The 27,449-nt window shown below is 45.4% G+C and overlaps 1 protein-coding gene across 3 annotated transcripts in view; it reads left to right on the top strand.

Annotated features, from left to right (window-relative positions):
- Nucleotides 1–27,126, top strand: part of mcoln1a (mucolipin TRP cation channel 1a) — a 51,224-nt gene extending 24,098 nt beyond the window's left edge. For all 3 annotated transcript variants that reach the window (XM_078531146.1, XM_078531147.1, XM_078531148.1), the window contains 10 exons: nt 1,683–1,764; nt 5,417–5,513; nt 7,164–7,263; nt 9,864–9,973; nt 11,440–11,589; nt 14,423–14,524; nt 16,903–17,025; nt 18,014–18,220; nt 20,673–20,803; nt 24,221–27,126. In XM_078531146.1, coding sequence (XP_078387272.1) covers nt 1,683–1,764; nt 5,417–5,513; nt 7,164–7,263; nt 9,864–9,973; nt 11,440–11,589; nt 14,423–14,524; nt 16,903–17,025; nt 18,014–18,220; nt 20,673–20,803; nt 24,221–24,257 — 1,139 coding nt within the window. In that variant the 3' untranslated portion in view covers nt 24,258–27,126. The remainder of the gene's footprint in view (nt 1–1,682; nt 1,765–5,416; nt 5,514–7,163; nt 7,264–9,863; nt 9,974–11,439; nt 11,590–14,422; nt 14,525–16,902; nt 17,026–18,013; nt 18,221–20,672; nt 20,804–24,220) is intronic.
- The last annotated feature ends 323 nt before the right edge of the window (nt 27,127–27,449 follow it).

Genomic DNA, 27,449 nt, shown 5'->3' with positions numbered 1-27,449 from the left:
AGTGGGGTGTGTGAGAGGCCAGAATTGGAGGAACGCAGGAGGGTTATAGCGTGGGAAGAGGGTATGGAGAAGCGGAGGGTCGAGGCCATGAAGAGAGTTAAGATCGAGCGGTTACCAATATAGGAACACGGGTGATTGACGAGCAGAACTCAGTGCAAGTCAAGATACGGGCAGCAGAATTTGGGATGAGTATCATGGCGTGGCATTTCCTTCAAAAAGGCTGTGGGTGCAAGCTGCACCCAGCCCATAATGTGTCAGTATTTGAGGAGATGGTGGGGTCAGGTATTGGGGAAGAAGTGGATTTGGGATGGGTACTTAACATTGAGTGGTTGAATGGAGGTGGGTTGTAGGGGGGGGCAATATGTCACAAGCTGATTCTCGGTAATAAAATGCAGTGATATGAGAAAACACAGGTACTGGACATCTAAAATCGTGCTGGAAACACACTGTGGATCCGCTGGCAGGGGGAAGGTAAGTTCATTTTTTGGCTGGAGCCCTTCATCGGAATCTGAAGAGTACAACCACAACATCCCACTCTGAGCTGGAGGGATGGATTCACGTTTTAGGGTGGGTCCCTTCCAATTCAGATTGAGGGTCGTACCTGAGACATCAGCTGCTTGTTTTGCACACCCAGCATTTTCTGCTCCAATCAATGTGACCTACGACATTGTGGTGTGATGGGAGCTGTCCGTTTTATTGCTGATTACCTGGGGCGATTGCTAATTCATTCTGAAACCAGATGGTAAAGTAGAAACTAGACAGCAATCTTTTTACTTAATACTAGATTTATTTACAGAATGCAACATGCATTCTACCTCTTCCTGAGTCACCCCCCCCAGTATCCCACAAGTCTCTCTTTATACTCTGAAAAACCAAATAAACAAGTAAATAAGTTAACCAACGAACCACCTTGGAAGGCTGAAATCTCTGTTTCTATTTTTGAAATATTTATTTAACGTTTCTCCAGTTTTCTCCTGCTTTCCTGAAAGAGTTGGCTCAGACTGGACTACAGGTCACTGAACAACCTCTGACAATTGTGTAAGTGGCCATCGTTCAAGACAAGACAAGACATGGGGGTCACTTTTGTTAGGTAGGTAGTTAGCCATAGTCCATGAGGGATCGTAAGCATCTCTTGATTAGAGAGAGAGTATTGGTTATATAGCTCAAGGGGCATCACTCTGCATCAAGGAGGCAAGTCCCAAGTGTGCTTCAGCCGGAACAGGAATTGAACCCGCATTGTTGGCATTACTCTGAACTACCCACAGGCCATCTAGTTAACTGACCTCAAAGCCTACTGCACGTGGTATTCCCAGATGGTTTCCCATCCAAGTACTAATCAGGCCTGAATCTGCTTAGCTTCTGAGACAGATAAGATTGGGCATTTTCAGACTAATATTTCGGGAGGCAAGTCTCTCTCTATACTCATTAAAGTAAACAAGAAACAAAAGAACAACTTAACTAACTGCTGCTTAAAGGGGCACTGCAACTAAAAATAAAAACTGCAAAGAAAACTTATGATTAAAATGTGCTCAAAGTACTTGATCAGTCAATGCCCTTCATCTGGACATCCTTACCCTTAATAATACAATTAAGATATCATTAACAGTGATGGATGGGGCTAGTGGTTTTACTGCAATGGATTTTGAACATTCTTGTAGGTAATTCTACTCCTTTTCTTCCAGAGTGTGAGAATGTGAGTCCCACCTCACACATCAACCCCAGAGAGACACTGAACTACAGGAACATCACGCTGAAATTCTACAAGTAAAGTCATCCCATTTTAAAATGACATTTGTGATTATTTTGTTGAGCCCAGCTTTGACTGGTTATGAAACACCATTGTTCAGACCCAAGATGATAAGCCTGCATAAAAGTGAGTTAGAGTGCTCTGCAACACTCAGCTCTGCACTGGAGGAAGGATATTGAGGTTTTAGAAGGTGCAATGTAGATTTGAAGCTTTGCTGCCTGGTTTGAGGAAATAAATTCCAACATCTCAGATTACTGTGTGATAGAATAGAGTTTTGAACCAGGAAAGGATGGGTCAGCATAGGTGTAAGCAGGCTGCCTAGAACAAGGAGCCGTATATACCAGATTAAACTCACTCCCAGGGCAGGAGAAGTTTCTTCAGAGTTTTACAGCTGAGGATTCACTTCTGAGGTTAGTTGTTGAGGCAGAAGTTGTGTAAAAATTCAAGATAAGATTGGATAAGGGGGCAGAGGGAATAAGTGGGGTTAATTATGATTAGGATTATTTGCTCACTTGGAGGGTAAACGCTGATACGGCTGGTTGGGCAGAATAGCCTGTTTTAACTTGTGTATTTCTTTGTGCAGTAGGTGTTGGTGTTTGCCCCGCCTCTTTGTGTAGTACATGGCACAGTGATCGCCACTGTCTCGTCTCCAGTCACTTCATAACATTACATTGAATTTACCGCACAGAAATAGACCGTTCAGCCCACCTGGTCTATATCAATGTTTATGCTCAACACGAGCCTCCTCCTGATCTACTCCATCTCACCCTATCTGCATAACCTCCTAACCCTTTCTCCCTTTAATTGTTTAGCTTCCCCTTCAACTACTCGGTGTGGTAGTGACTTCCACATTCTAACTACTGAGTAAAGATGATTCTTCTGAGTTATTTTATCAGTGACTATCTGCTGTGGTCTTGGAGGTATAGCTGGGAGGTATTGCAGAAGCTGCCCCTCCCTATTGATTTCTATCACTTTCTATCTTTCTGGCCTCCACATGCCTACTGCCTCAGGATGGCACATTTATAATTTGTGTCCATTGTTAGGAACCAGCATGATGTATTCCGGAGGGGGAGCTATAGAAGGTTGCAGTCTTAACCAAGCCTGACTTACCCTGGACTTCCCTGTTGTCCCTTTCAACACTGGGAATTCAGAAACCAGGCGGGCTCAATGCTGAGATGTGAATAGAGCATTGCTCTTGGTTTAACCTGTACAGTGTTCCTATGATGTGATTTTACTGGCAATGCTGCTGAAGTAGCTGGTACATCTCAATGACGCCTGGTAAGAACTGGTCTGTGTGAAGTAAACCAGAGTGACGCCAGCTTCAGTCCCTGGTTTCTGCTGCGTTAACTGGGACAACTGATGCTGAATGAGGACAGGGTGTGGTACATCCACAGTTGGAAAATCTCCCAATATGTTTTGCCTTGGACTGTCTTGAAGAATGGCGCTAATGTGAACTACAGTTTGTGGCCCTACCGCATGTGAGTCAGCACCGGCAGGAGAAGGGAGACCTGAATCCAGTAAGCCAGTGTCCTCAGGAGAGGAGGGACCTGTATCCCAGTGAGAGTCAGGAGAGATGGGAAAAGTAACTGTTAATAAAAATTTTTTAAAAAATATTTAAGTTGACCAGAGTTAATTCATTTCATTTAAGTGAAATTTGAACTGGAAAGATGAAGGTCCTGTCCTGATCAAATAGTTTTAGATGAGTGATGAAGTTTAAATCTCTTTCCGATGTTTCACAAAGCAACATGATAGGTTTGGTGACACACTGCGGGGTGCGTGAAACAGTACCACCGCCTGCCCCTACCCGGCAATGCTAAACTGAAACTGAATTCCCGGGGAACCTGGAAATAAACCCAATGTGGCAGATTACTTCAGTCCTGTAGAGGTCTGCAGGTTCCTGAAAAGTCTTTGCAGGCCAGACTCATGACTGGCCATGCGAACATTGCATGGAAAAATGGAAAATGTGAAACTTTCTGATGTGACACTCCAGATGTCGCAACTCTCCTAGTCACCTGACTTCAACTCTCTCCCTTCAGTTGCTCCCGGTCCTGAGTTTCATTTTTCAACAAAGGGACGCAGCTCCTTTTGACTTTTAGTGAAAAATTTAACATGGAATAAAATAGCTAATCCATGTTGTGCTAGTCCCAGTTTCTCAGTGAGGTTAATCTGAGGGGTTTCCATATGTATACTGAGCCACTTGTGATACGTTGGAACAATTGAAGTTGGCTGCTTCTTATCGTGTTCACGGACAGTCTATACATGGCCCAGCCAGAACTGGGCACGTTTTTGCGCCTTGTGGTTGAATTCGGCAAGATCTGCAACAGTGCAGGGTTCCTCCAGCGATAGGCATTGCAGGAGATGTTGCATAGTCTGGCTCAGTTCCACATTCACAAGTTGTCAGGCAGGTTGTATATCCCCATTTGCTTAGTGACACCTTTGAACGACCTACACCAGTCCTAAGTCTGTTAAGGCACTTCCAGGTTGCCCAGTTGCAATTAGCTCCTGGGGGAAGGCTTTCATCCGGTAGAATTTCCATCACTGGGGGTTGTTCGGGACTGGCGAGCCGGTCTTTCCACAAGGCGATGCGGGCTTCAGATGAGGTTGATTGTAATGGAACAACACTGTTCATGAAGCTCTTCCTTGACTTTAGGCGGCTGGGTGGGAGTTGGCTGATAATTATACTTTACTGAGAAACCTAAGATTTGTGCGCTATATAAAATAACTGCATGGAGTGTTTGGTGATGCTTTGTGTGTTTTGTGTCTGAGGATTATAGTGTATCTGAACTTGGGGGCCCCTGTTTCTGATTGAATAAGTAACACTGCCGATTGTGGGTACTCTACTGGAGCACAAGCTCCAGATTCAACCCCTGGTCTGTACTGAGCTAGCTAATTGGAGTCCGCACTCACACTGGTGCTAAAATTAAACCGGAACTCCTGGTTAAAGAAGGGGTAAATTGGCCATGATTTCTGCTCCTTACATCTGCCTGTCATATGGGAAACTGATTTCCCCCTTGCAATTGAATGGCTTGCCTGGACTCACTTGTGAAGGATATGAGCCACCGAACTGAGTGTAGCCAGCATACACCAAACCATAACCCAGTGTGAAGGAATGCCTGTGAGGAGGGAAAGTATTAGTGATGTGGGGGAGGAGTTAATGGTTACATTGTATTTTGCTGCAAGTTGTTTCACTGTCCCTTAATGTCACTTTGAAATGCACAGTGCAGAAGGGGGTCATTTGGCCCATCATGCCTTTGCTCTTTGGGAGAAATTGGATTGTCCTTTCACTCGCCTGCTCTTTCCCCATAGCCCTGCAAATATTTGTTTCCAATTCTTTTCCGAAAGTTACTGTTGAATCTGTTTCCACTGGCCTTTCAGGTGCGATCATAAGTGTTATCAGAACTGTTCGACTGTGTGGGGCATCACCACTAAGTCCAATTCTGACCCTCCTTGACAGCTCTGCACTCTAACCTGCTGATGACAAATCCAGTTTTGGAGTCTGTGCTCCTGCATTATTGGAGATGAGCTACAAACACCGACCATGGATTGAACTTGGGCGTTTCTCTGCTAGTCACTGCGAAAACCCACTGGGCTACACAAGATGGGGAAGGATTAAAAAAAAAGGCATTCACAGCCAGCCTGTTATAACCTATTCTGATTTTGTGTTCTCAGGCTTATAAATGTCTCCATACGGTTTAAACTGAAGGCCATAAACATTCAGACAATTATCAACCATGAAATCCCAGACTGTTACACATTTCAGATTCTAGTAAGTGCAACCCTCATTCTTGTTTTGTGAATGACCTGTTCCTTTCTCTTCAAATGGATAGCCTAATGTTAAGCTGTTTTGTGTGTCAACTCATGTAAGAGCTAGTTCAGCTGGTCACATGACAGGGCAACGATGAAAGAATTAATCTTGAACTGGTAATGCAGCAACTAGCTCAACTTACACAAAGCCTAAGTATCCCCCTCTTCCATTGGTATGCTATAATTACACTGTGGCAACTCATCAAGCCTCCTTCGACAGCACCTCCCCAACCCCCAACCTCTACCACCTAGATTGACAAGGGCAGCAGATGCATGGGAACACCACCACCTGCAAGCTTCCCTCCGAGAGACACACAACATCCTGACGAGGAACTATATTACCGTTCCTTCACTGTCACTGGGTCAAAATTCTAGGACTTGCTCTCTAACTGCACATAGACTGCAGCAGTTCAAGAAGGCGGCCCACCACCACTCTTTCGGACAATTAGCAATGGGCAACAAATGCTGGCCTTTCCAGTGCTGTCCACATCCCTAAATTAATTTTAAGAAGTGACCTTTTGAACTTTTGAATAATTTTTAAGGATGTTTGGGACTGCCTGTGCCCAGGAGTGAGGAGTTTCTCCCCCCCCACCCCTTGCAATTGAGGGAGTTTGTCAGGCTGCATTATTTCTGCTTCTAGGTTAGAGTGTAATTGTGAACTCATTAGTTAATATCAGAAGTGCAGTGTTATAACTATCAGGAAAGGATGAACCAGCTTAGGTCTCTCTCCTCTTGAAACAAGAAGGCTGAGGGATGACCTAATTGGTCATAACCTAATAATTTAAAATTATGAAAGATTCTGATCGAGTGGATGCAGAGAGAATGTTTTCATTTGTGGAGACAGCAACACTAGAGGCCATCAATGTAAGATAATTACCAAGAAATCCAATCAGGAATTTGGAAGAAACTTCTTTGCTCAGGGAGCGGTGAGAATGTGGAGCCTGCTACCATAGAGAGTGGTTGAGGTGAATAGTATAGATGCATTTAAGGGGAAGCTAGATAAGTACATGAGGGTGAAGGGAATAGATGGTAATACTGAGAGTTATATGAAGAAAAATAGGAGGCGGCTTGAGTGGAGCATAAACGTTGACATGGCCTAGTTGTGCCGAACGGCCTGTTTCTGTGCTCTGCCCATGTCATTCCCTTTAAACAGCAGATGGTCATTTGTAGCCCTTCCATTCAGTGGGTAACTGTGCTGCCCAGCATGGAACTGACCCACCCAGACTGAAGGCTGCAGGCTTGTTCCCTGCTCTGTGTGGAGCTTGCTCATCTCAACTGGGGAGAGCTGTCCACGCCTGAACTCCCTGGAGTCTGGAGGAGAAAAACATTGGCCAACTTCTGCTGATCCCTACCCAGTGATGCCCTATTGTATTCCTGGGCTATTAGAAAGTGTGAAAGGACAGGCTTAGTTGCGATGCCCTCTCAGTTGAACAGCGCACTGTTTGGATTCTTGGATAATGAAGAACAGCAGCTTGGGGCAGACAGAGTCCGTGAGCCCACTAGCTAGATGGCACATTCAGATGATTGCATGGGTGGGGTGGGGAGCTAGGGGTGGTTGTTTTGAGAGCATGAAATGAGGAAGTTGTGACTAATGATTTCTATTTAATTTCAGATCCTGTTTGATAATAAAGCACACAGTGGCCGGATAAAGATCACCCTGGATAATGATGTGGTTATTAATGAGTGTTCTGATCCCAGTGTTTTTGGATATGGTGAGGATATCTAATAAGCAACCTTGTAAACAAAATTCTGCTAACTTGAAATAGGCAGCTTGTCTGATGCAGTCTATTGTGAGAGCATGAGGACAGTGGGATTAGTTTGGGATTGATGGAAAAAGTGGGGCAGTGGAATTAGTTTGGGATTGATACAGGGCAGTGGGTTGAGAGTGGGGCAGTGAGATTAGTTTGGGATTGAAACAGGGCGATGGGAAGAGTGGGGCAGTGGGATTAGTTTGGGGTTGAAACAGGGCGATGGGAAGAGTGGGGCAGTGAGATTAGTTTGGGATTGATGCAGGGCAAAGGGTTGAGAGTGGGGTAGTGGGATTAGTTTGGGATTGATCCAGGGCAGTGGGTTGAGAGTGGGGCAGTGGGATTAGTTTGGGATTGAAACAGGGTGATGGGAAGAGTGGGGTAGTGGGATTAGTTTGGGGTTGAGAGTGGGGCAGTGGGATTAGTTTGGGATTGATCTGGTACACTTCTCTGCCTCTCCACCTCGCTTCTTCCTTTAAGATGCTTTGTTTAACCTGCCTTTGACCAAGTTTTTGGTCATCTGACGTAATATCTCCTTATGTGTCTTGGTGTCATATATTGTTTTGTATTGCAGCTGTGAAACGTCTTGGGATGTTTCATCAAGTTAAAGACGCTAACTAAGTATAAATTAGTTGTTGTAGCACACAGTGGGCCAAAAGGCTACCTCCTAGGCTGTAAATCTCTGGCTGTCTGGCCTCGGGGTTTATGCCGCTGATCGTTCAGTTACTCTGACGCTGCGATGATGTCAGTTGAAGACGTCTAGAGTTGGATTGTGCCTACCCTGCCGGAACTCCCCGTCATGGCTCCCAGCTGAGGAATGGTCACTCTGACATGCCGCAGGAGAGCAATTGGCAACCATAGGATGGGGAATGTAAGCCCCACAGAGATGACGCATTACCTCTGCTGTCGTTGTGTGATCCTGTTGCCTGGCATATGCAAAGGCTGTTGTTCTTCCCCTAGCACACTGAGCTGCAGAACCCTGCTGGGAGACAGTTCCAATGGTACAGACAGCTTATCGCCAGCTTGTCCAAATCGCCGTTTATAATATAGGGACCCTGGGGAATATCGCCCCCCCCAACTGTAGACAAGGGTCCTGAGGCCGGCAAGTTGTATGTTGCCCTACTCCTGTCTCCCATCGGAAATCGGGCAGGAGAAAAAGACACACTTGCGTTTATATGATGCCTTTCATTCCAACATTCCAAAGCACTTTGCAGGCAGCAACAACACTTTTGAAGTGTTGTCACTGTATGACGTAGAAAATAGTTGCACATAATCTGCCTCATCCACCTGAGGGGGCAGACTTGGCCTCTGTTTTAATCAGGGCTTACCAACTGGGGGTTGCGAGACGAAATCCTGGGTTGTGAGCTCCGAGGCAGCAGTGGCTGCCGTGGAGCTCCGACTGCGAGGCCCCTTTAATGGTGGATGTGGCCTAAATGTCTGATGATTGACGCTTGTTTCCTGCTTCAGAAAAGCCAGTGAGAAGTTAGGTTGCTAAAAGCCCCTGAAGGTTAAACATTTTGTTCTACGCCCCACCCCACGCACCCCACTGCTTTCTCAGCTCCCACTGAGCAGTCTCCGCAATTTCCAAGCATCAAAATGGGGTCAACAATGGGAAGAAGTTTGAGAAGCACTGCCTTAACTAAAAAAATAGGACCTCTGAAAGTGCAGCACTGCAATAGCGTCAGTATCATTTTGACCGTTACTCCGAGTACGTTAAACATCTATTATATATTAAGCAGTTATTCCCAGAAACTGGGACTGTTATTGGGGTTCCCTTTCTGTGTAGCTTCCATTACACAAAAGGAACTGTTTAACCCAACACCGTTTGTTGTGCCTTCTTATTTGAAGCTCAATTCATTCCTCACTAGCACCCAGCTCCTCCAGGGGCCAGCCTAGACCCAGCTGCACTGTACCCCAAGATAAAAGCAAAATACTGCGGATGCTGGAAATCTAGAACAAAAACAAAAATACCTGGAGAAACTCAGCAGGTCTGACAGCATCTGCGGAGAGGGACACAGTTGACGTTTCGAGTCCGTTTCGGATTGCACTGTACCCCAGTCTGGTTTCAAATGGCCTCCAGATATGTGCCAGGTTTTGTGCCACCTGTCTTGATGATGGAAGCGGAGTCAATAGTAACTTTCACAAGAGAACTGGAGCAATACTTGAAAAGGAAAAGTTTGCAGGGCTCTGGGTGAGGAGACGGTTGAATGGAAATAACTGAATAACACGAACAAAGAGCCAGCACAAGGTTCAATGGGCCAAATGGTGGCCTCCTGTACTGTATGACTTTATGATAAGTTTGTGTAGGTAATTGTATTGGGTGCTTTATTTGTGTTTAAACAATTCTAAGTGGGTGTGAATAATTCATTCGCTTATTCAAGTCCTGGTGGCAACTCTGAATAATGCACACGTGAGCCATAATAGCCTCTGAAACTTGGAATTGTAGGAACGCTGAAAGGCTGCACAATCTCCTGTTTGTCAAGATCCCACAATGATTTAAAAGCTTCTTTCTTTTCTCTCTCTTTCTCCCCCCCGCCCCCCAATAACCACACCTCCCAACACAGCTAATAGTGATGCTGCACGACTGACCTTTGACATATTTGTCATTTTACTATGTGTGCTGTCTTTTGCCTTGTGCATTAGATCGATCATCCGAGGAGTCAAGCTGCAATGCGTGAGTACATTTATGCTTCTGTTACTCAGTGGTGTAGGGTAATGACTGTGGGAACAGTCCTCATCAGCTTCTGGCCCAATATTGAACTTGTGGACTACCAGTTTGTGCGTACTGGATTTGTCCCATTCATGACGTTTGCGCCACGTGTGGGCTGTTTGCTTTGCCCATGAAATATCGTTGTCTCTTTCTCTCCTGATCTCTCTCGCACTGTCTCCCTCGCACCTGGCCCCTCCGCTACCCCTCACGCCCACAGCTTCAGATAGGACATTTATCAGCCTCAGTGTAGACCCAGATTCGGAACGCCAGAAATCTGTTAGCAAATTAATGGAAGCTGCCACATGCTGGGAATTTTGTTGAACATTTTTCCACAGGCGAATTTGGAAAATGGTTGCACTTGAAATAGTGGATTTTAAAACAAAGTCTATACTGACAAGAGGCACAAGGTGGCTAAAAGGTTTGAATTAAGCTACATAGAAGGAGACTGTGCTGTACATTCTAAGGTAGTTCCTTGGGCATGAGGATGGCTTGCTTTCACTGCGATTCAATGGTTCTGAGATGGACAGCACCGTATCAGACTATTTGACCCAGCTTGTCTAAGCTGATGTCTGTGCTCCACACAAGCCTCCTCCCTTCCTGCTTCATCCAACCATCCAATGAACTAGACTTTGAAGTTATTTTCAGTCTGAAGTCTTCCCCTTATGTTTTTGAACAGAGGGAGAGAGAAGCTGTCACTGGTCAGAGTTTAAACAGAATATGCGAGGGCAAGTTTTCATCCAGCTAAGATGATCAGATGCAGGAGAATAGCTGGAAGTTATTTTGTTTCATGCTGTGCAAGATGACCCTCTGATGCGGTGAATTGTGATGTGTTTATTATTTTATATTAGACTGAAGTAGGTTGAATTGATTTTTCTAAATGTGCAGTCTCAATCTCCATATTGCAGGAAGAGTACAAAGCAATTGGAGAAGGTACAAAAAAGATTTTCAAGGATACCACTAGAACTGAGATAGTCATCAGAAAAGATTGAACAGGCTGGGTTTTATTTTTCTCGAGAAAGAAGGTTTTGAGGGCTGATCTAATAGAGGCTCGCTGGGGTAAATGTAGAGAAGATATTTCCATCTGAGGAAATATGCAGCACCTCTGTGTTGCCCACCCTTCTCTGGCAGACTTTCGGCATTCTTTCCTACCCCCAGCAGTGCACAAGTGTCATTCGTGTAGGAACATAGGAGCGGGAGTAGGCCATTCAGCCCATCGAGCCTGCTCCGCCATTTAAGGCAATCCTTGGCTGATCGTCCACTTCAATGCCTCCTTCCCACACTATTCCCATATCCCATTAGGTCATTGATGTTTAGAAATCTGTCAACTTCTACTTTAAATGTACTCAGTGATGCTGGAGGCTGGTGTGCCAAGAGTTTTGAAACCACAGATCCAAGAATATACAGCTCTCTCTCTCTCTCTCCCTCCCCAGGAATTTGGGAAATTCTTCTGGCTGAAGCATGGGAAGAAGGTGTCATGCACCACTCGCATGGAGTTTCTCAACGGCTGGTACACCCTGCTCATAGTTAGTGACATGTTTACCTTCATGGGAACAATCATGAAGATAGGAATTGAGTCCAAGGTAATTTGTGCCATTTCATATTGTACACTCTCTGGGCCCTAACCTTACCCAGTGCTGGCATGGTTAGAATGGGAAAGGGTAGCGCTCTCACAATCGCTTGACAGAACTAATGCCTTCAACACTTCAAACACTGGAATAAATCATTTTTGTGTTTTATGTCAAAATGCTGTGTGTCAATTTAGCATGATGAGTGAGTGTGATAATGAGGTGTGTGCGTTGCACGTACAATTGCTGTATGGCTACTGGGGTGGGTGTGGTGGAGTGGGGCTGGGCGTGAGGTATGCGAGTGAGTTGTGAATGGTGTATTAGGGCAGGGGAGAGATGACCAAGGTGCTGGGAGTGCTAGACTTTTTGTTTTCAAATTTTTTTCCAAATTTGGTTGGAAATGAGAGAATTTATTTTAATCTATCGTGTACAGTGACTTCAAGTGTTGGAAGCTGGCTGGAGAGAGTCTTTTGCTGTCCTATAAACGCCAGAGGTTTTCTATTGTCTTTTCCCCATAGTGTGCCAGTTTATACCCAGAGCACTCAAAGTTCCTAGTCTCTGTCGGACTCTGAAATGTGTCCCCATAGATCTGAATGTGTGGTGTTGTGATCCACAGTGCCGCCTGGTGGAGCCTAGTAGTACTGTAGTACCATTGCAAAATTCAGTGCAGCAAAGATTTACAGAGCACCTCGATCATACTGAAACACCTTAGTATGATGTGCTCTCGCAGTTAGTTCTGAAGTGAAGTGATTGGTTTGGAAAGAAGTGTAACAGACACCCTCAAACAGCAACTGAGGTGAATAACTACTTAAACTGTCCTTTTAGTGCTAGCTGAGGGAAACATGCTGACCAAGGCACATTTGATAGTGAAATGAGATCATTTTTGGAGAGTTTTGCATTAGCAACTTCAATGATGACTGGTACCTCTTCAATGGAGCATGCCTTCACTACTGCACTAGAGCGTAAGATCAGATCATGTACAATTTTTGCCAGCTTGGTTCAGTTGGTAGCATTCTGGCCTGGTTTGGAAGACTGTGGGTAGGAGCCCAACTGCAGACTTAGAACGGCAAGGAACGAGAGGCCATTTGGCCCATCTAGCCGTGTCAGCTCTCCGTAGAGCAGTACATTCAGCCTGTTATGGCACAGCCGATGGTAAATGCTGAGTTCAAATCCTAGAGACAAACTTGAAACAACTGCCTCAACTTATTTTGTAATTTGTATAAGTTTCGAGATGCATGCCTTGAATTCCGTAGTAATAAGACCACCAAGTCTTACAGATTTTGACAAAACTAGATTAAACATTTATTAATAAAATAAATGATTTTAAGCACATACATATGCCTACAAATTACTACTATAACTTCTAACTCCCCTAATTAATTTAATTTAGCTCCCCCAGTTACACTTTCGTTAAGACAACAGTAAGACGCACAAATTTTAAAAGAGCCAGGCAAGGTGACACACACGACGCTGAACCAGTCGAATTCAAAGTGAGTTTTCTTAACTTCAGTTCTTTGAAAACAGCAGCTTGAGGCACAGATGCTGAAGGCTTTTCACGCTTGTTAGATCTTAAAAATGCTTATCCTTACACACAGCTTTCGCTCCTTTATACATATTTTCCCCTTTGAATGCAAATTCCCATGTTTCACGAAGTCTTTGGACTTTACCTTTTCTGACAATCTCTCATAGTACTAAGGTTTTACCAGTAATCTTTGGGTAAAGTAAACACACAGTTTCTGAACTTCACCTGGCTAGGTGACACATTTCACCCCCTCCTTTGAAAACAACATAGTCTGGTTTATTTAAAAATGCAAATGTTCCCTTGACACCTATGTTTATCTACTTAACATCTCAAACCTAGCTTATCTTTTACCACATAAATGCCTTCAGACCAGCTGCCTTTAATCCAATTACGTCTCTCACACACAGACACAGCACTATTTTACAATAAATTCTAATAACCTTATTATATCTTCCTGACAAGCCCCATTCCCTTGCTCTAACCCTGTAATTTTATTTCCCTCAAGGGAGCACCTAATATACCTCAGCACTTTAGTGGCATCTTAAATGATCAAAAGTGTTGCCCTGGCGATGGGAGTTTAAACCAAAGGCTCCTTTGATGGTTCAGATTTCCGTTAAGGATCCCACAACACTGTTCAGATCAGAGCAGGGAGTCTGGCCAGCGTTCACTCCTCTCAAAAGCTAGTCACTCTTCTCTGCACTACTGTTGCAGAAGGGCTGCTGTGTAAAGAGTCGGCAACAATAACAGTTCAACAGGTGATCCATTGTCAGTGCCTTTTGCACCAGCCCAGGAGATGTGATAAATACAAGTTTATTAATTCAAGTCCTAAGGAAGGGGCCTGGAAATGCTCGGACCCTGAAGGGAAAGCACTGACTTGCTGAGCCCACACACGGGTGAAACTGTATGAATTTACATTGTCTATTAAAATTACCTTTCACAACCTCTGGATGATCCAAAGTGTTTTACAGCAATGAAGCACTTTTGAAGGATAGTCACTGTTGTGATGAAGGAAATGCAGTAGTTAATTTGTACACAGCAAGATCCCACAAACAGCAATGTGATAAATGACCAGATAATTTGTTTTATTGTTGATGGTCGAGGGATAAACATTGACCAGGGCACAGGGAAAACACCCCTACTTTGAAATGGTGTCATGAGATCTATTACACCCACCTGAGACGCACACAGGGCCTTGGTTTAATATCAGTAAAACTTAATAAAAGTTGATGATAATTTAAGCCTTTGAAATGTTCAAAAAAAAAATCAGCCGCTATTCCATTACTTAACCATCCTCATCCATTACAAATCCCTGTGTTTATTTTTCAGAATTTTGCATCCTACGATGTGTGTAGTATTCTACTAGGAACCTCGACCCTGTTGGTTTGGGTTGGAGTTATCCGCTATCTGAGTTTCTTTCAGAAGTATAATGTAAGTATGGGCATTGTGCATCACCGCAAGAGTGTGGCAAGATTGGAACTGCCATCAAACCGAAATTAAACTGTGCCCTTGAAGAAAGTGGTTTCATTTACAGTGCTTTTTCCACCGTTCATTTAGACCATGGCTGATCTGTATCTTAACTTCATCTATCTGCTTGGTTTCATATCTCCAACGAAAATCTATCAATCTCAATTTTGATATTTTCAGTTGGTGGCCAGCTTCAGCAGCTTTTCTTGGGGTCAGGAATTCCAGATTTGCACTACGCTTGGCGTGAAGAAGTGCTTCCTGACCTCAGCCCTGAACAGTCTATAAGAACATAAGATCGAGAGTAGACCATTTTGGCCCATCGAGCCTGCTCCGCCATTTAATAAGATCATGGCTGTTTCATCATCTTGTGTTTCAATTTTCACATTCCCATCTACCCCCCCCCGATAACCTTTGATTCCCTTGCCTAACAAGAATCTATCTACCTCTGCCTTAAAAGTATTCACCTCCTGAGGCAGTGTGTTCCAAAGTTGCACAACCCTTTGAGAGAAAAGATTTCACCTCACCTCTGCCCTAAAAGGGCGACTTCTCGCTTTAAAACAGTGCCCCCCATTTCTGGACTCGCCCATAAGAGGAAACACCCTTTCGACATCCACCTTGCCAAGGCCATCCAGGATCTTATATACTTCAATCAAATCGCCCCTCACTCTTCTAAACTCCAGTGGAAACGGGCCCAGCCTGTCCAACCCATCCTCATAAGACAGCCCACTCATTCCAGGTATCAAACTAGTAAACCTCCTCTGAACTGCCTCCAATGCATTTACATCCTTCCTTAAATAAAGAGACCAAAACTGCACACAGTATTCAAGGTGCAGTCTCACCAAAGCCCTGTATAAACTGAAGCATAACATCCTTACTTTTATGTTCAATCCTCCTCGTAATAAAGGATAGCATTCCATTAGCCGCCTTAATTAGTTGCTGTACCTGCACACTAACTTTTTGTAACTCATGTACTAGAACACCTAGATCCCTCTGCATCTCCGAATTATGCAGCCATCCTCCATTTAAGTAATACTTTGCTTTTTTGTTCTTCCTACCAAAGTGAACAGCTTCACATTTTCCCACATTAAACTCCATTTTACCAGATCACTAAACCTATCTATATCCATCTGCAACCTCCTCATGTCCTCTTCATGACATACTTTCCTACCTATCTTTGTGTCGTCTGCAAATTTAGCTACAATGTCTTCACTCCGCTCATCTAAGTCATTCATGTAAATTGTAAAAAGTTGAGGCCCCAGTACAGACCCCTGTGGAACTCCACTCATCACATCCTGCCAACCTGAAAAAGACCCATTTATGCCTACTCTCTGCTTTCTGTCAGCCAGTCAATCTTCTATCCATGATAATATGTTACCCTCTACAACATGCGCTTTTATTTTCCGTAATAACCTTTGATGTGGCACCTTGTCAAATGCCTTCTGGAAATCCAACTGCAGCACGTCTACAGGCTCCCCTTTATCCACAACGCATGTTACTCTTTCAAAAAAACTCCAATAAATTGGCTAAACATGATTTTCCTTTCACAAAAGCATGCTGACTCTTCCCGATTGCCTTGAGCTCTTCTAAGTGCCCAGCTATAACCTGCTTAATGATCGATTCTAACAACTTCCCCACGACAGACATCAAGCTAACTGGCCTATACTTTCCTGGTTTCTCCCCCACTTCTTGAATAGAGGGGTTACTTTCCATCCTCATGGAACCTTTCCAGAATCTAGAGAATTTTGGAAAATTAATGCTTGTTCGTTGACTACCTCAGTAGCCACCTCTTCTTAGACCCTAGGATGTAGTCCATCAGGACCCGGAGACTCTAATTTTATGGTTACACCCGCCCCCCCCCCCCCCCCTCCGCCTTTTTTCTGGACCCTTCCCACCAGAGGAAAATGTTTCTTGCTCTCTGCCCTATCAAACTCTTCAATCATTTTCAATGCCTCAATTGGATCACCTCCTAATCTTCTGCCCTCGACAGTACATACCAATGCAATCTGTCTTTATAATTTAACCCTTTTAGCACCAATGCCCTTCTGGTGAATCTGCACTCACTCCGAGGCCAGTCAAACATTCCCGATGTCTGGTGCCCAGAGGTTAAACATCTCATCTTCATCCCTATCTTCCTTCCTCCTGTAAAACCTCAGACTTCTTTCAGTCTTTAAACTCCACCCTGACTTTCTCTGTATTGAAACACTGCCCCGCCCTCCGTAAGATATTTGCCCTGTGAAAGGGTGCTGTCTGAGTGCATGTGTATGGTCACAGCCTGTGCAACTGTATGAAGTACTCGATACCCTTGTAGCTGGCTTACTAAAATGATGCTGCTTTCTCCGCAGATCCTCATTGTGACTCTTCGGGCTGCTTTCCCCAACGTGATCCGGTTCTGCTGCTGTGTGGCTGTCATTTACATGGGTTACTGCTTCTGTGGATGGATAGTCCTGGGGCCTTATCATGACAAGGTAGGCGGGGGAAACGCTGGCCTGGGCGAGACCCAGTCATAGATGATGCATTTCTAAAGAAGTTTCACAACTTCAGAATGTCTCAACTCGCTTTGCAGCAATGCAGTACTTTTTGAGCGTTCTTAGAGAATGCAGCAGCCAATTTATGTACAGCAAGCTCCCACAAGCAGCAATGTGATAAATGATTGGCTCATCTGTTTTAGTGATGTTAGTTGAAGAATGAGCATTAACCCAGGATACTGGGAGAACTCTGCTGCTACTCTTCGAATAGAGACCTTAGAATCTTTTACAAGCACCTGAGAGGACAGACAGGCCTCAATTTGATATCTGAGTGACACACTCCCTTGCTACTGCACGTGGAGTGTCGGCCGAGATTTCTGTGCTCAAATATCCGGAGCGAGTCTTGAACCTAGAACCTTCTGACTCGGGCGAGAGTGTTGCCCATTGAGCTAGTAGCAGCTTCACTGCTATGGATGTGCATCAGCTCTGCTAGCTCCAGGTAAGGTTGGATGGGTAATGAATTCTCATCCCTCGCGGTGGAACAGACCTCGGGTATGAGGATCTGATATCTGGTGGTTTCTACAAATGAGAAACTAGCCCTGTTCAGGTGCCCAGCTTACACTGTCTTAGTGCAAGTACCATGCAGAATATTTCTCATTCCCAATAATCCGTCAGTCCAGCTCTCAATGATTCCAGCCTCATTTTTAAAATATTTGTCCTTGTGTTTCAATCTTTCCGTGGCCTCAGCTTTCGAATTTACAGGTGCTCTGACACCAGACCTTTCCTCTCCAAACCCTTGTTCCTTCTCTTCACCCCATCCACCCCCACCCACCACCACCACTCCCACTCCCACCACAGCCCCCACACAACTGACCTTCTGTGGTCAATGTTTGAACCGCCTAGCAATGGGAGGGTTTCTACCTGAGCCGCAATGGAGCAGCAGAGTCTTGTTGAATTTGTTCTAATGTTTCTCCTCGTTATATTGCAGTTTCGGACGCTCTCCATGGTCTCCGAGTGCTTGTTCTCGCTCATCAATGGGGATGACATGTTTGTGACGTTCTCTCACATGCGGCAGAAGAGTACGCTGGTGTGGCTATTCAGTCAGCTCTACCTGTACACCTTCATCAGCCTCTTCATCTACATGGTCCTCAGTCTCTTCATCGCCCTCATCACTGGCTCCTATGAAGCCATAAAGGTTTGAGTGAACAGAGTTGCAAAGACAGGCAAATGTAGCTTTTTACATTTGGGTTGAATGGCCTAGATGCCCCAGAGGGGAAGCTGGTTAAGTACATGGGAGAAAGGAATGGGGTGAGATGAAGTAAGGAGGAGTAGGAATAAAGCAGTTAGGTTGAATCACCTGTTTCTGTGCTGTGAAAAAAACCGACAAACTCCTGAGGAACTTCAATCTGCTGTGGCTCAGGCTAACGAAAGCAGCAAAAGCAAATGGGCTCCTGACGAAAAGATATTTTACAATGATTTATAATGTGACATCCCTGTCTGCGCGCTTGGGTACGGGAAAGATCCTATAGCACTATTTGAAAGCAGAGCAGGGGACTCCTGGTGCCCTGGCCAATATTCATCCCTCATCTGCCAAAAACCGATGAGCTGATCACCTATCTCTATGGTGGATCATTGTGGGATCTTGCTGTGTGCATTTGATTACCCCAGAATAATTCTCGGAATTTCAAGTGTTTTGCGACAGACCTGAGAGATGTGATGACGCACAAGCCTTTCTGTCACCCCTGTTTTGCACAACTTGTGAGCAGTCATTGCCTCTGGGATGGGACTTGTTTCAACACATCCTATTGGCTGGTCTGACATCCAGGCCTGGGGGGCAAGGTGGGTCTGCAGTGTGTGTCACTGTTTGATTGCTGAATGGAGGGATGTTGGTTGGGCGGGGGGGGGGGAGGAGGGGTGTTGGCTTTTTTAATTAATTCATGGGACGTGGGCGTCATTGTCCAGGCCAGCGCTTATTGCCCATCCCTATTGCCCTTGAGAGCAGTTCAGAGTCAACCACATTGCTGTGGGTCTGGAGTCACGTGTAGGCCAGACCAGGTAAGGACGGCAGATTTCCTTCCCTAGAGGACATTAGTGAACTGGTTTTTACAACAATTGACAAAGGGTTCACACTAATCCGTCAATCCAGCCTCAACGATTCCAGCCTCGTATTTAAAATTTTCGTCCTTGTGTTTCAATCCATCAGTGGCCTCAGCTTTTGAATTTGCGGGTGCCCTGACACCAGCACCTCCCTCTCCGAACCCTTGTTCCCTCTCTTCACCCCATCTCCGTCCCCCTCCTCCATGGTCCCCGGTCGGGGGAGAAGGGGTGAGGCAATACAGAACAGAAAGGGGCAATAACTAATCTCAAACTGGTTGATTGCATTTGTGTCAATAGCACACATGCATCCCTCTCACGCACAGACATGACTGGCCCACGCTCACCATTAGACTTTTAATTCCAGAATTTTATTGAATTTAAATTCCACCATCTGCCCTGGTGGGATTCGAACCCCGGTCCCCAGAGCATTACCCTGGGTCTCTGGATTACTAGTCCAGCGACAATACCACTACACCACCACCTCCCCCTGCGCCGTTATGGCCCAACCATGTGAGAAAACAGGAAAGCTAAAATGGTACTTTTTTTTTAAAGACTTATTTTTTGTGTACAGATTACACGTAACTGTGGCAGCTTCGGTCCTTGAGGTTTTAGTACGTTTCCACCAGCAATAAGCGTAATGCTTGGGGAATTTGTTCGTCTACTAATATTAGCCAATCCTTTAAGTTTGGCTACACAAACATGTGGGAGATAAAAACGGAAAAGTCTGTATTCTTCCGTTTAGAGTAGGGGGCTCCCTCAAGCATGAATGATTGGCGAATGGGAGGGACTCCTTGATGTGACGGGACCAGAGGCTCTGAACTAGAGTCAGCCTTTGCTGAGTCCGCACAGCTCTGGGCAGCACTTGCAGCATCTGCAATGGGCGACGTATACGGGCCAAACACAGGCACTAAATCAGCAGCAGACAGTCGATGGCACTGCCCAACCTCACCACCCAACACTATTACAGGCTAGTCCAGCTATAGATCTGATGGCCCTGGAGCTACTCCCTGCACCACACTGGCAGTCAATAAGGTAATCGTATTGCTGCACAGAGTGGACTGTCTCATTAAAGATTCACAGCGAGGCTGTAGTGCCAGTCCTGCTCTGTATCTGCTCTGTATCAGCTCTGCCACCAAAGAACCAAGTACTTGAGCAACCTCAGGACTTCCCAAAGCTCTAGCTCTACAACCCGTTAGTTTCTTTGCTAATATAGCAAACTGGCAGTCAATTTGTGCACAGAAAGATCCCACAAAGAGCAATCTGATAATGACCAGATAATCTGTTTTAACGCTGGTTGAAGGATAAATATTGACAAGGACACTGGGGAGCATTCCTGCTGTTTGTCAGAATTGTGTCATGGGATCTTTTACACGAGAGATCAGATGGGACCTCGGTTTAACACGTGAAAGACTGCAGCTCCTATATCATGTATTCAGTGTATCTAGTTCTCCGTGCCCCCCTCCCCGGCGCCCTTCACGTTGGCTGTGCCCCCTCCCCGGCGCCCCTTGCGTTGGCTGTGCCCTCTCTCCAATGTGTTGTTTCTATTCCAGCATCATGGGATCAGTGGGGTACACCCCATCGAGCTACGCGAGTTCATCGCTGAGTGCACGGATGCTCCAAGCTCGGGCAAATTCCGCGAAGTGGAGAGTTCTGTCTGCTCGTTTTTCTGCTGTTGTGACAGGTAAAGTAGGAGTTGGTGAGACTGTTGTTTCTGTACCCCTGCTAAGGTGGTCCTTTAAATAGTAGGAAGTTAGCATCCCGGCCTCCCCACACATCCCTCCCCAAACCCTTACCGCCTCCGGTTTAAGGGGAGCTGGCGACCCACCTGCTGAGGGCTCAAACACATGCTTAAGCAGTCCCCTATTGTTTAATTCACAACATCCCCTGGCAAAGTAGCCAGTTGTACAGGGCATTGTTGAGACCACGTCTGGAATACTGTGTACAGCTTTGGTCTCCTTACTTAAGAAAGGATATAATTGCGTTAGAAGCTGTCCAGAGAAGGTTCACTCGACTGTTCCCCGGGGTGAGGGGGTTAGAACATAAAATATGAAATAGGAACAGGAGTAAACCATTCGGCCCCTCGAGCCTGCTCCGCCATTCAATAAGATCATGACTGATCATCTTGTGTTTCGAGTTCCATATTCCCATCTAACCCTGATAACCTTTGATTCCCTTGCCTAACAAGAATCTATCCACCTCTGCCTTAAAAATATTCAATGATCCCACCTCCACCACCTTCTGAGGCAGAGAGTTCCCAAGTTGCACAACCCTCTGGAGAGAAAAAATTTCTCCTCCTCTCTGTCCTAAAAGGGTGGCCCCTAATTTTAAAACAGTGCCCCCTAGTTCTGGACTCACCCACAAGAGGAAACATCCTTTCCACGTCCACCTTGTCAAGGCCATTTCGGATCTTGTATACTTCAATCAAATCACCCCTCACTCCAGACTCCAGTCTGTCCAACTGGGTTATCTTATGAAGAAAGGTTGGGTCTGTATCCCTTGGAGTTTAGAAGAGTGAGAGGTGATCTTATTGAAACATAAGATCCTGAGGGGACTTGACAGGGTGGATGCTGAAAGAATGTTTGGCTACATTCTTGCCAATTCTATGGATAGGATTTTTCGAATGGTGAGGTTTCCTGCCCCGTCACCTGAAGAGCTGGCATGAAACATATCACCACCTATCACAGTGGCCCCACAGCCATATATTCGAGGGGGAATCTAGAACTCGGAGAGACAGTTTTAAAAAAAACTGAGGGGTCTCCCATTTAAGACGGAGACAAGGAGGAATTTCTTCTGAGTGTCATTAGCCTGTGGAATTCTCTTCCCCAGAAAGCAGTGGAGGCAGGGTCGTTGAATATTTTTAAGGCTGAGTTGATTAACAAGGGAGTCAAAGGGTCTAGGGAGTAAACAGGAAAGTACAGTTGAGGCCACAATCAGATCAGCCATGATCTTATCAAATGGCGGAGCAGGCTTGAGGGGCTGAATGACCTACTGCTGCACATATGTTCATCTGTAAAGGCACTGGATCCAAGATAGTAACAGGAGGAGCCCATTCAGCCCTGTGAACCTGTTCCGTCATTCAGTTGGTTCATGGCTGATTTTTGTCAGTACTCCTTCTACCGCCTCTACACGCGCCCCCCCCCCCCCCCCCCCCCCCAAAAAATTCCTCCCACTCCCCTTGGTTTCACATCCCCCTATAGCCATGCCCATCTATCGATCTCACTTTTGGCATTTTTAACTGACCCCCGGCCTCCACGGTACTGCCTGCCATCACATCCCTGCATGGTTTGGCACTAATTTTAAGGCTGCGCTCCTTTGTCCTAGACTCCTTCCACCAGAAGGAATAGTTTCTCTTTATCTACCCTTTCAAATTCTTTAATCAGCTTAAACACCTCAATTACATGACCCGTTATCTTTCTGTACTTAAGGGGATATAAGTCTGTTTATGCAGCTTGCCCTCATAATTTAACCCTTTGAGCCTCATAACATTTTTAGTGATTTCTGTACCTGGACCTTTAAATCTCTCCCTCTGCTCGGCACCAATTTCTCGTTTCTCACTGTTCACAAAGAACTCTGATCTGTGTCTCCTGGATGATTTCACATTTCCTCACATTGAACTCTCAACTGCTACAGTTTTGCACACTCACTCAACCTGTCAATGTCCCTTTGTAACTCACTGCTGCCATCTAAACTGTTTCCCTAACTTGCTGTCTCCAGATCACTGGAGAGATCAATTGGCCAAGCTCCTTAATAGAGTTGGAGGTGTGCCAGTGAGGGCCTGCTGTAACTTTGCAGGCCAGTTCCCAAACTGGCTGGTTGGTGCTGACCGGGTAAGCAGTGAGGAGCTCAGTGTATTGCCCCGGCCTCGATTCTCGCTGACTTTGCCTTGGTCCCATCATCCCTGTCCTTTGCAAACTGCACCTGTTTTCCCTTGTTCCCAGTTTGTCAATTTTAATATTCTTCTTATTATGGGCTCTCTACGAAAGCCCCACTATTTCCTCAGGCCTTGCAGCCCCATCTTCTGCTCATTTGCTTCGCCTCACCATTGATGGGCTACTCATTCAGCCGCCACCCTCTGAAATTCTGCCCTCCACTCTTACCAACTTGTGACCCCCTTCTGGGTTTCCAAAAACCTCAAATCCTCCACCTTGAGGATGTCTTTGGTTACCTGGTCTCGTGTCTCCATTCCCCTCACCCTATTGGTGCTCATTCTTCTCCTTATGGTAAAGTGCTTGAGAATACCTTCCTGAGTACTGGAGAAATGCACGCTGTTCCTGGTCTCTCTCCAACAGGTACACCCCAGACTCCCTAAACTGTTGTTTCTGGTTATTCTTCAAGCAGACCCCAGACTTCCTACATCATTGTTTCTGATTACACTTCAGAGAGTATGCCCTGGGCACCCTACAGCACTGGGTTTTGGGAACCTGCACTTGAACTCTCTGGGTGTGTGTCGCTGCAGGAAGAGAACGTGCTCTCCACATCGAGCAAACAGTCCTTGTGGCACCCCCAGCTTGGATTGGAGAGTCTTCAGGATGGTGTTAAACACCTCTGCCCACCCTGCCATACCCTTCCCCAAAACGCAGCTAATGCTCGATTCAGACCCAGAATAGGAGCACCTGCCCCTCTCAAGTGGCATTAGTCCAAGAATCAGAGATGGTATCAGGCCTATTTTGATGGAGCAGTTAGGCTGGTTGTTCCAGCGTCTCCTAACACAAGTAGCACAAGTGCCCATGTAGGGGGGCCAATAATGATAAACAACCAGATGGACCAATTAAACTAAGACTGCTTCTTAAAATACTTAAAGCAACTAAATCCCTGTATATAAGACTATCTATACCCTGCGGTGCTCACATTGATCACTGACCGTCTCTAACGCTTACTAAATTTGGCATTCCCAAGCAGCCTCCCATCCAAGTACAAACTAAGTCTTGTTAAAATCAATCCCCAGATCGAACGGGAGTGAGAACTTCACAGAGCAGAATTTGGACCATTGTTGCTCCCAGAATAATTGGGAATCATAATGAATTGTTCTGTGGCTTTTGGAGCCATGTTTGTGCAGCAGAATCTTGATTTAAACCCATCTATCTCCTCCCTCCCACAGGATGACCACTTATGAGGACACCCTCTTGGTAAACTGAAGGTGGTGTATGCTCAAAGCACTGCCCGGACCTTGCACAGTGATTCCAGCTGTCTGCGCACTGTACAGTAACTCGATCTTCCAATCAAATACAGAATGTTGGGTGGACCCACAAAGGCTTTGTCCTCTGTACTTCAACTGTCACGGGGGAATGTGCAGCAGAGTGGCTTGAGGGAGTGAGTAATGGACATCCTTCCTCCAAGTAACTGATCAAAGTGGCTGACACATAAGGAAGAATATTTTTGAACAGAGATATTTTAAATTTTACGTATTAACGTAAAGGAAACATTACTGAGAGACTATAATGTTATTTAATGATTTTAATGCAATGAACTGTAGGTACTGATGTTTCCCTGCCTTCCCCGTGTTCCACTGATGGCAATTGCAACAGTAACTGGCCCTCTCACCTGATGGTGGAATAGACTCGACCAGACAACTTTTGCCAGAGACGTCAATAATTTCCGTGCGTGGTGGGGGAGGGGTCAGTCTACATTGGTAAACTGGATCAATATGTTGGCAAATGGAACAGAATTAAACATTGGGGACTGCTACCCTCATAGAGGTCAGTGATTTTGTTATAATCCCCACAGTGATAACCCCAGAGGCTATTCAGTCCCTTAAGCCTACTCAACGGTTGAGTTAGATCCTGGCTGACCTGTATTTTAACTCCATTTTAACTGGTTTTATAATCATCTTAAACACCTCAATTAGATCACCTCTTCATATTCTGTCCTCCAGACCTTGAATATTCAACTTAATCCTTTTAGCCCTGGTATCATACTGGTGAAACTGCACAGTGCTGCCCTCCCAAGGCCAGTATATTCTTCCTGTGATGTCTGGAACTGAATGTAATATTACCAGCTTTCTTTTTGTTGGCTATTGATTTTCCCACTAGTCAGTAATCACCTGGATAGGCTAGCTGTTGAGTGGACTATCCAGCAGTGTTTTGCCCTGTGAACTGGGCATGAGAAGCCTCTCTTTCAAAGTGCTTTTACCGCCCTCAGGGTACCTGTTGGCCAATAAGTTGAAAGCAGTGAAAGAGTTGTGGCAGGACCCCTAGCAAGGAGTGTGTTTTAGAACAAACAAAGTCACCAGATGCTGTATAATCTGTGCGTTGCAGTAAACCGTCTACAGAGTCTATTTAAAAAGTCTCTCTCGATTTCTCCAATGCAGAAAGTGGAGGATGATTGCATAATACAAATGATGTGCATAAAACCAACCATTATTTAAAGCAGTGCAGTGTCCAGGTGGGATTGAAGGGGGAATTGCCTCATTCTGACAGGGACTTGTCACTATATGCAGTAGGGGCTTGTGTTGTCACTATATGCAGCCCTTTTGCATTTTGCATTCCTCTTATTTGCTGCTTGGGCGGAGATGAGATAGAAATTGAGTATTGAGGTGGTACAGGTTTTCGGTGACAGTTCACACGGCTGCCCCAGGACTCTGGCCCTTTGTGTAACTTCAGGTTTGGGTTGAAGGCCATCTATCTCACGGTACTGGTGATATGAATCTCTTATCGGGAACAGGAGTCCCCTTCTGCACTTTTCGAATCATGCCTTAACTTAAGAATAGATTTTGGTACAAGAAAGGTCCCTACCTATTTGGTGACCTGGGCTTAAGCTGCCAAAGCAGTGATAGCAAAGGGGCTGAAGATTTAAAGAAGCAAAGCTCTTTTATTTTGAAATACTTTTAAAAACATTTTAAAACTCAAATCATGATTTTGGTTCCCAATTAAGGCTAGACTGTGTAAAATAGAAGTAATTGACAAACTGAGCTGCTATTAGTCACCAGCTGTGGTGTAACAGCTGTATTTGCATCAACTCCAGTTGCTAGTTGGCTGGGATTGTAGGGGAGTGGGCTGATGGGCAAGACTTTTGGGGAGCGGCACGGTGGGGGCTGGAGTTTGTGGCGGGGCATCACAAGAGCAGCACCAGCAGGGCACTGGGACAGTGTGGTGGGATTCTGGTGATGTCTGGCCAGCGTTCAAACTATGCCCTGTGACTTCCCCAGCCTACCACCTCCCCGAGATACCGCTCCAGGGCTGCTGTCTGAAACGCTTCCTGCAGATAGGTGCCTTCAGACAAAAAAAAAAGAAAATGGCAAATTCTAGGAATCCGGATTAAAAGTGGCAGTGCCCAGCAGGCAACGCAGCAGCTGAGAGGGAGAGAGGACATGCTGACATCAGGCTTGCCCTCCTTGTCTCATCCAATGCCATAAACAAGGGTCTGTACCCAATGCTCTCTGGAGTTTGGTTCTGATAAAGGACCTGCACCCGACCTCCTTGGGAGTTCGGTTATGGTGAAGGATCTGCAACCAACCCCCTCGAGTGCTTGGTTTCAATGAAGTGTCTGTACTCGACTTTCCCGTATACTGATGGGCCTGTGTGTATTTATCATGTGCTGGATGAGCCTTTGCGTTTATCCTGTGCTGAGAGTATGTCTGTGTCTGTGCTTCAGATGGCTGGTGCCCATTGATGTGCAAATTGTGCAGGAGCGATTAATCTCGCCCCACGTCTATGTCTCAATGTGGGGATACACAGATAATTCTGGAAACTTGGGATCCATGTGTTGAGGGTTTATGTTCCATTAAAGCAGGGTTCTTTTCACTCCCCTTCATGGGATCATTTATACATGTAAGCAAGGCACTTTAGAGGATGAGAATACTCACAGCTCATATTAGGTTTGTTTTGGATGTGACAACCTGGGTCATTTTTTCGGCCATACATTCCCTGTGTATGTGTGTTCTGCCTCCACTATGCTGCTCGGAATCCAGAAACACTCTTTTCTTAGATAATATAACAGCCTGTGTACAATTTCCTATATTATGCTTCTGTTTCCTAGATGCACAACTAATAAATTCAGTTTAATGTCTTTATCTCGTTTGGGGTTTCATTCTAGATTTTGTCGCTGGTTCGTTGTTGCCAGTAACTCCTGTAAGTGACCTCGTGTCTCCTATGATCTAGAGTGCGTTTTTTAACAGCCCAGTATCTAGTTAAATACTGTAATCTCGGATGCTGTCATGTGCTTTTTCCAGACTGCACAGGCAGTGGACTGAAAAGCATTCTTGTGCAATTAGGCATGATGGTAAACCACCAAACTAGTTGATCTTACCTAACATATACAAACGAGTAGCAAACAGTGTTTGTGAAGAGCTCTGTTCATTTACAACTGCTCTTCATTCCCTGAAAATAACA

The sequence above is a fragment of the Cetorhinus maximus genome, chromosome 28, assembly GCF_964194155.1.
Source record: "Cetorhinus maximus chromosome 28, sCetMax3.hap1.1, whole genome shotgun sequence".
NCBI lineage: Eukaryota > Metazoa > Chordata > Chondrichthyes > Lamniformes > Cetorhinidae > Cetorhinus > Cetorhinus maximus.
The sequence above is the reverse complement of the archived record's forward strand: the minus strand, read 5'-3'. Positions and strand labels throughout refer to the sequence as shown.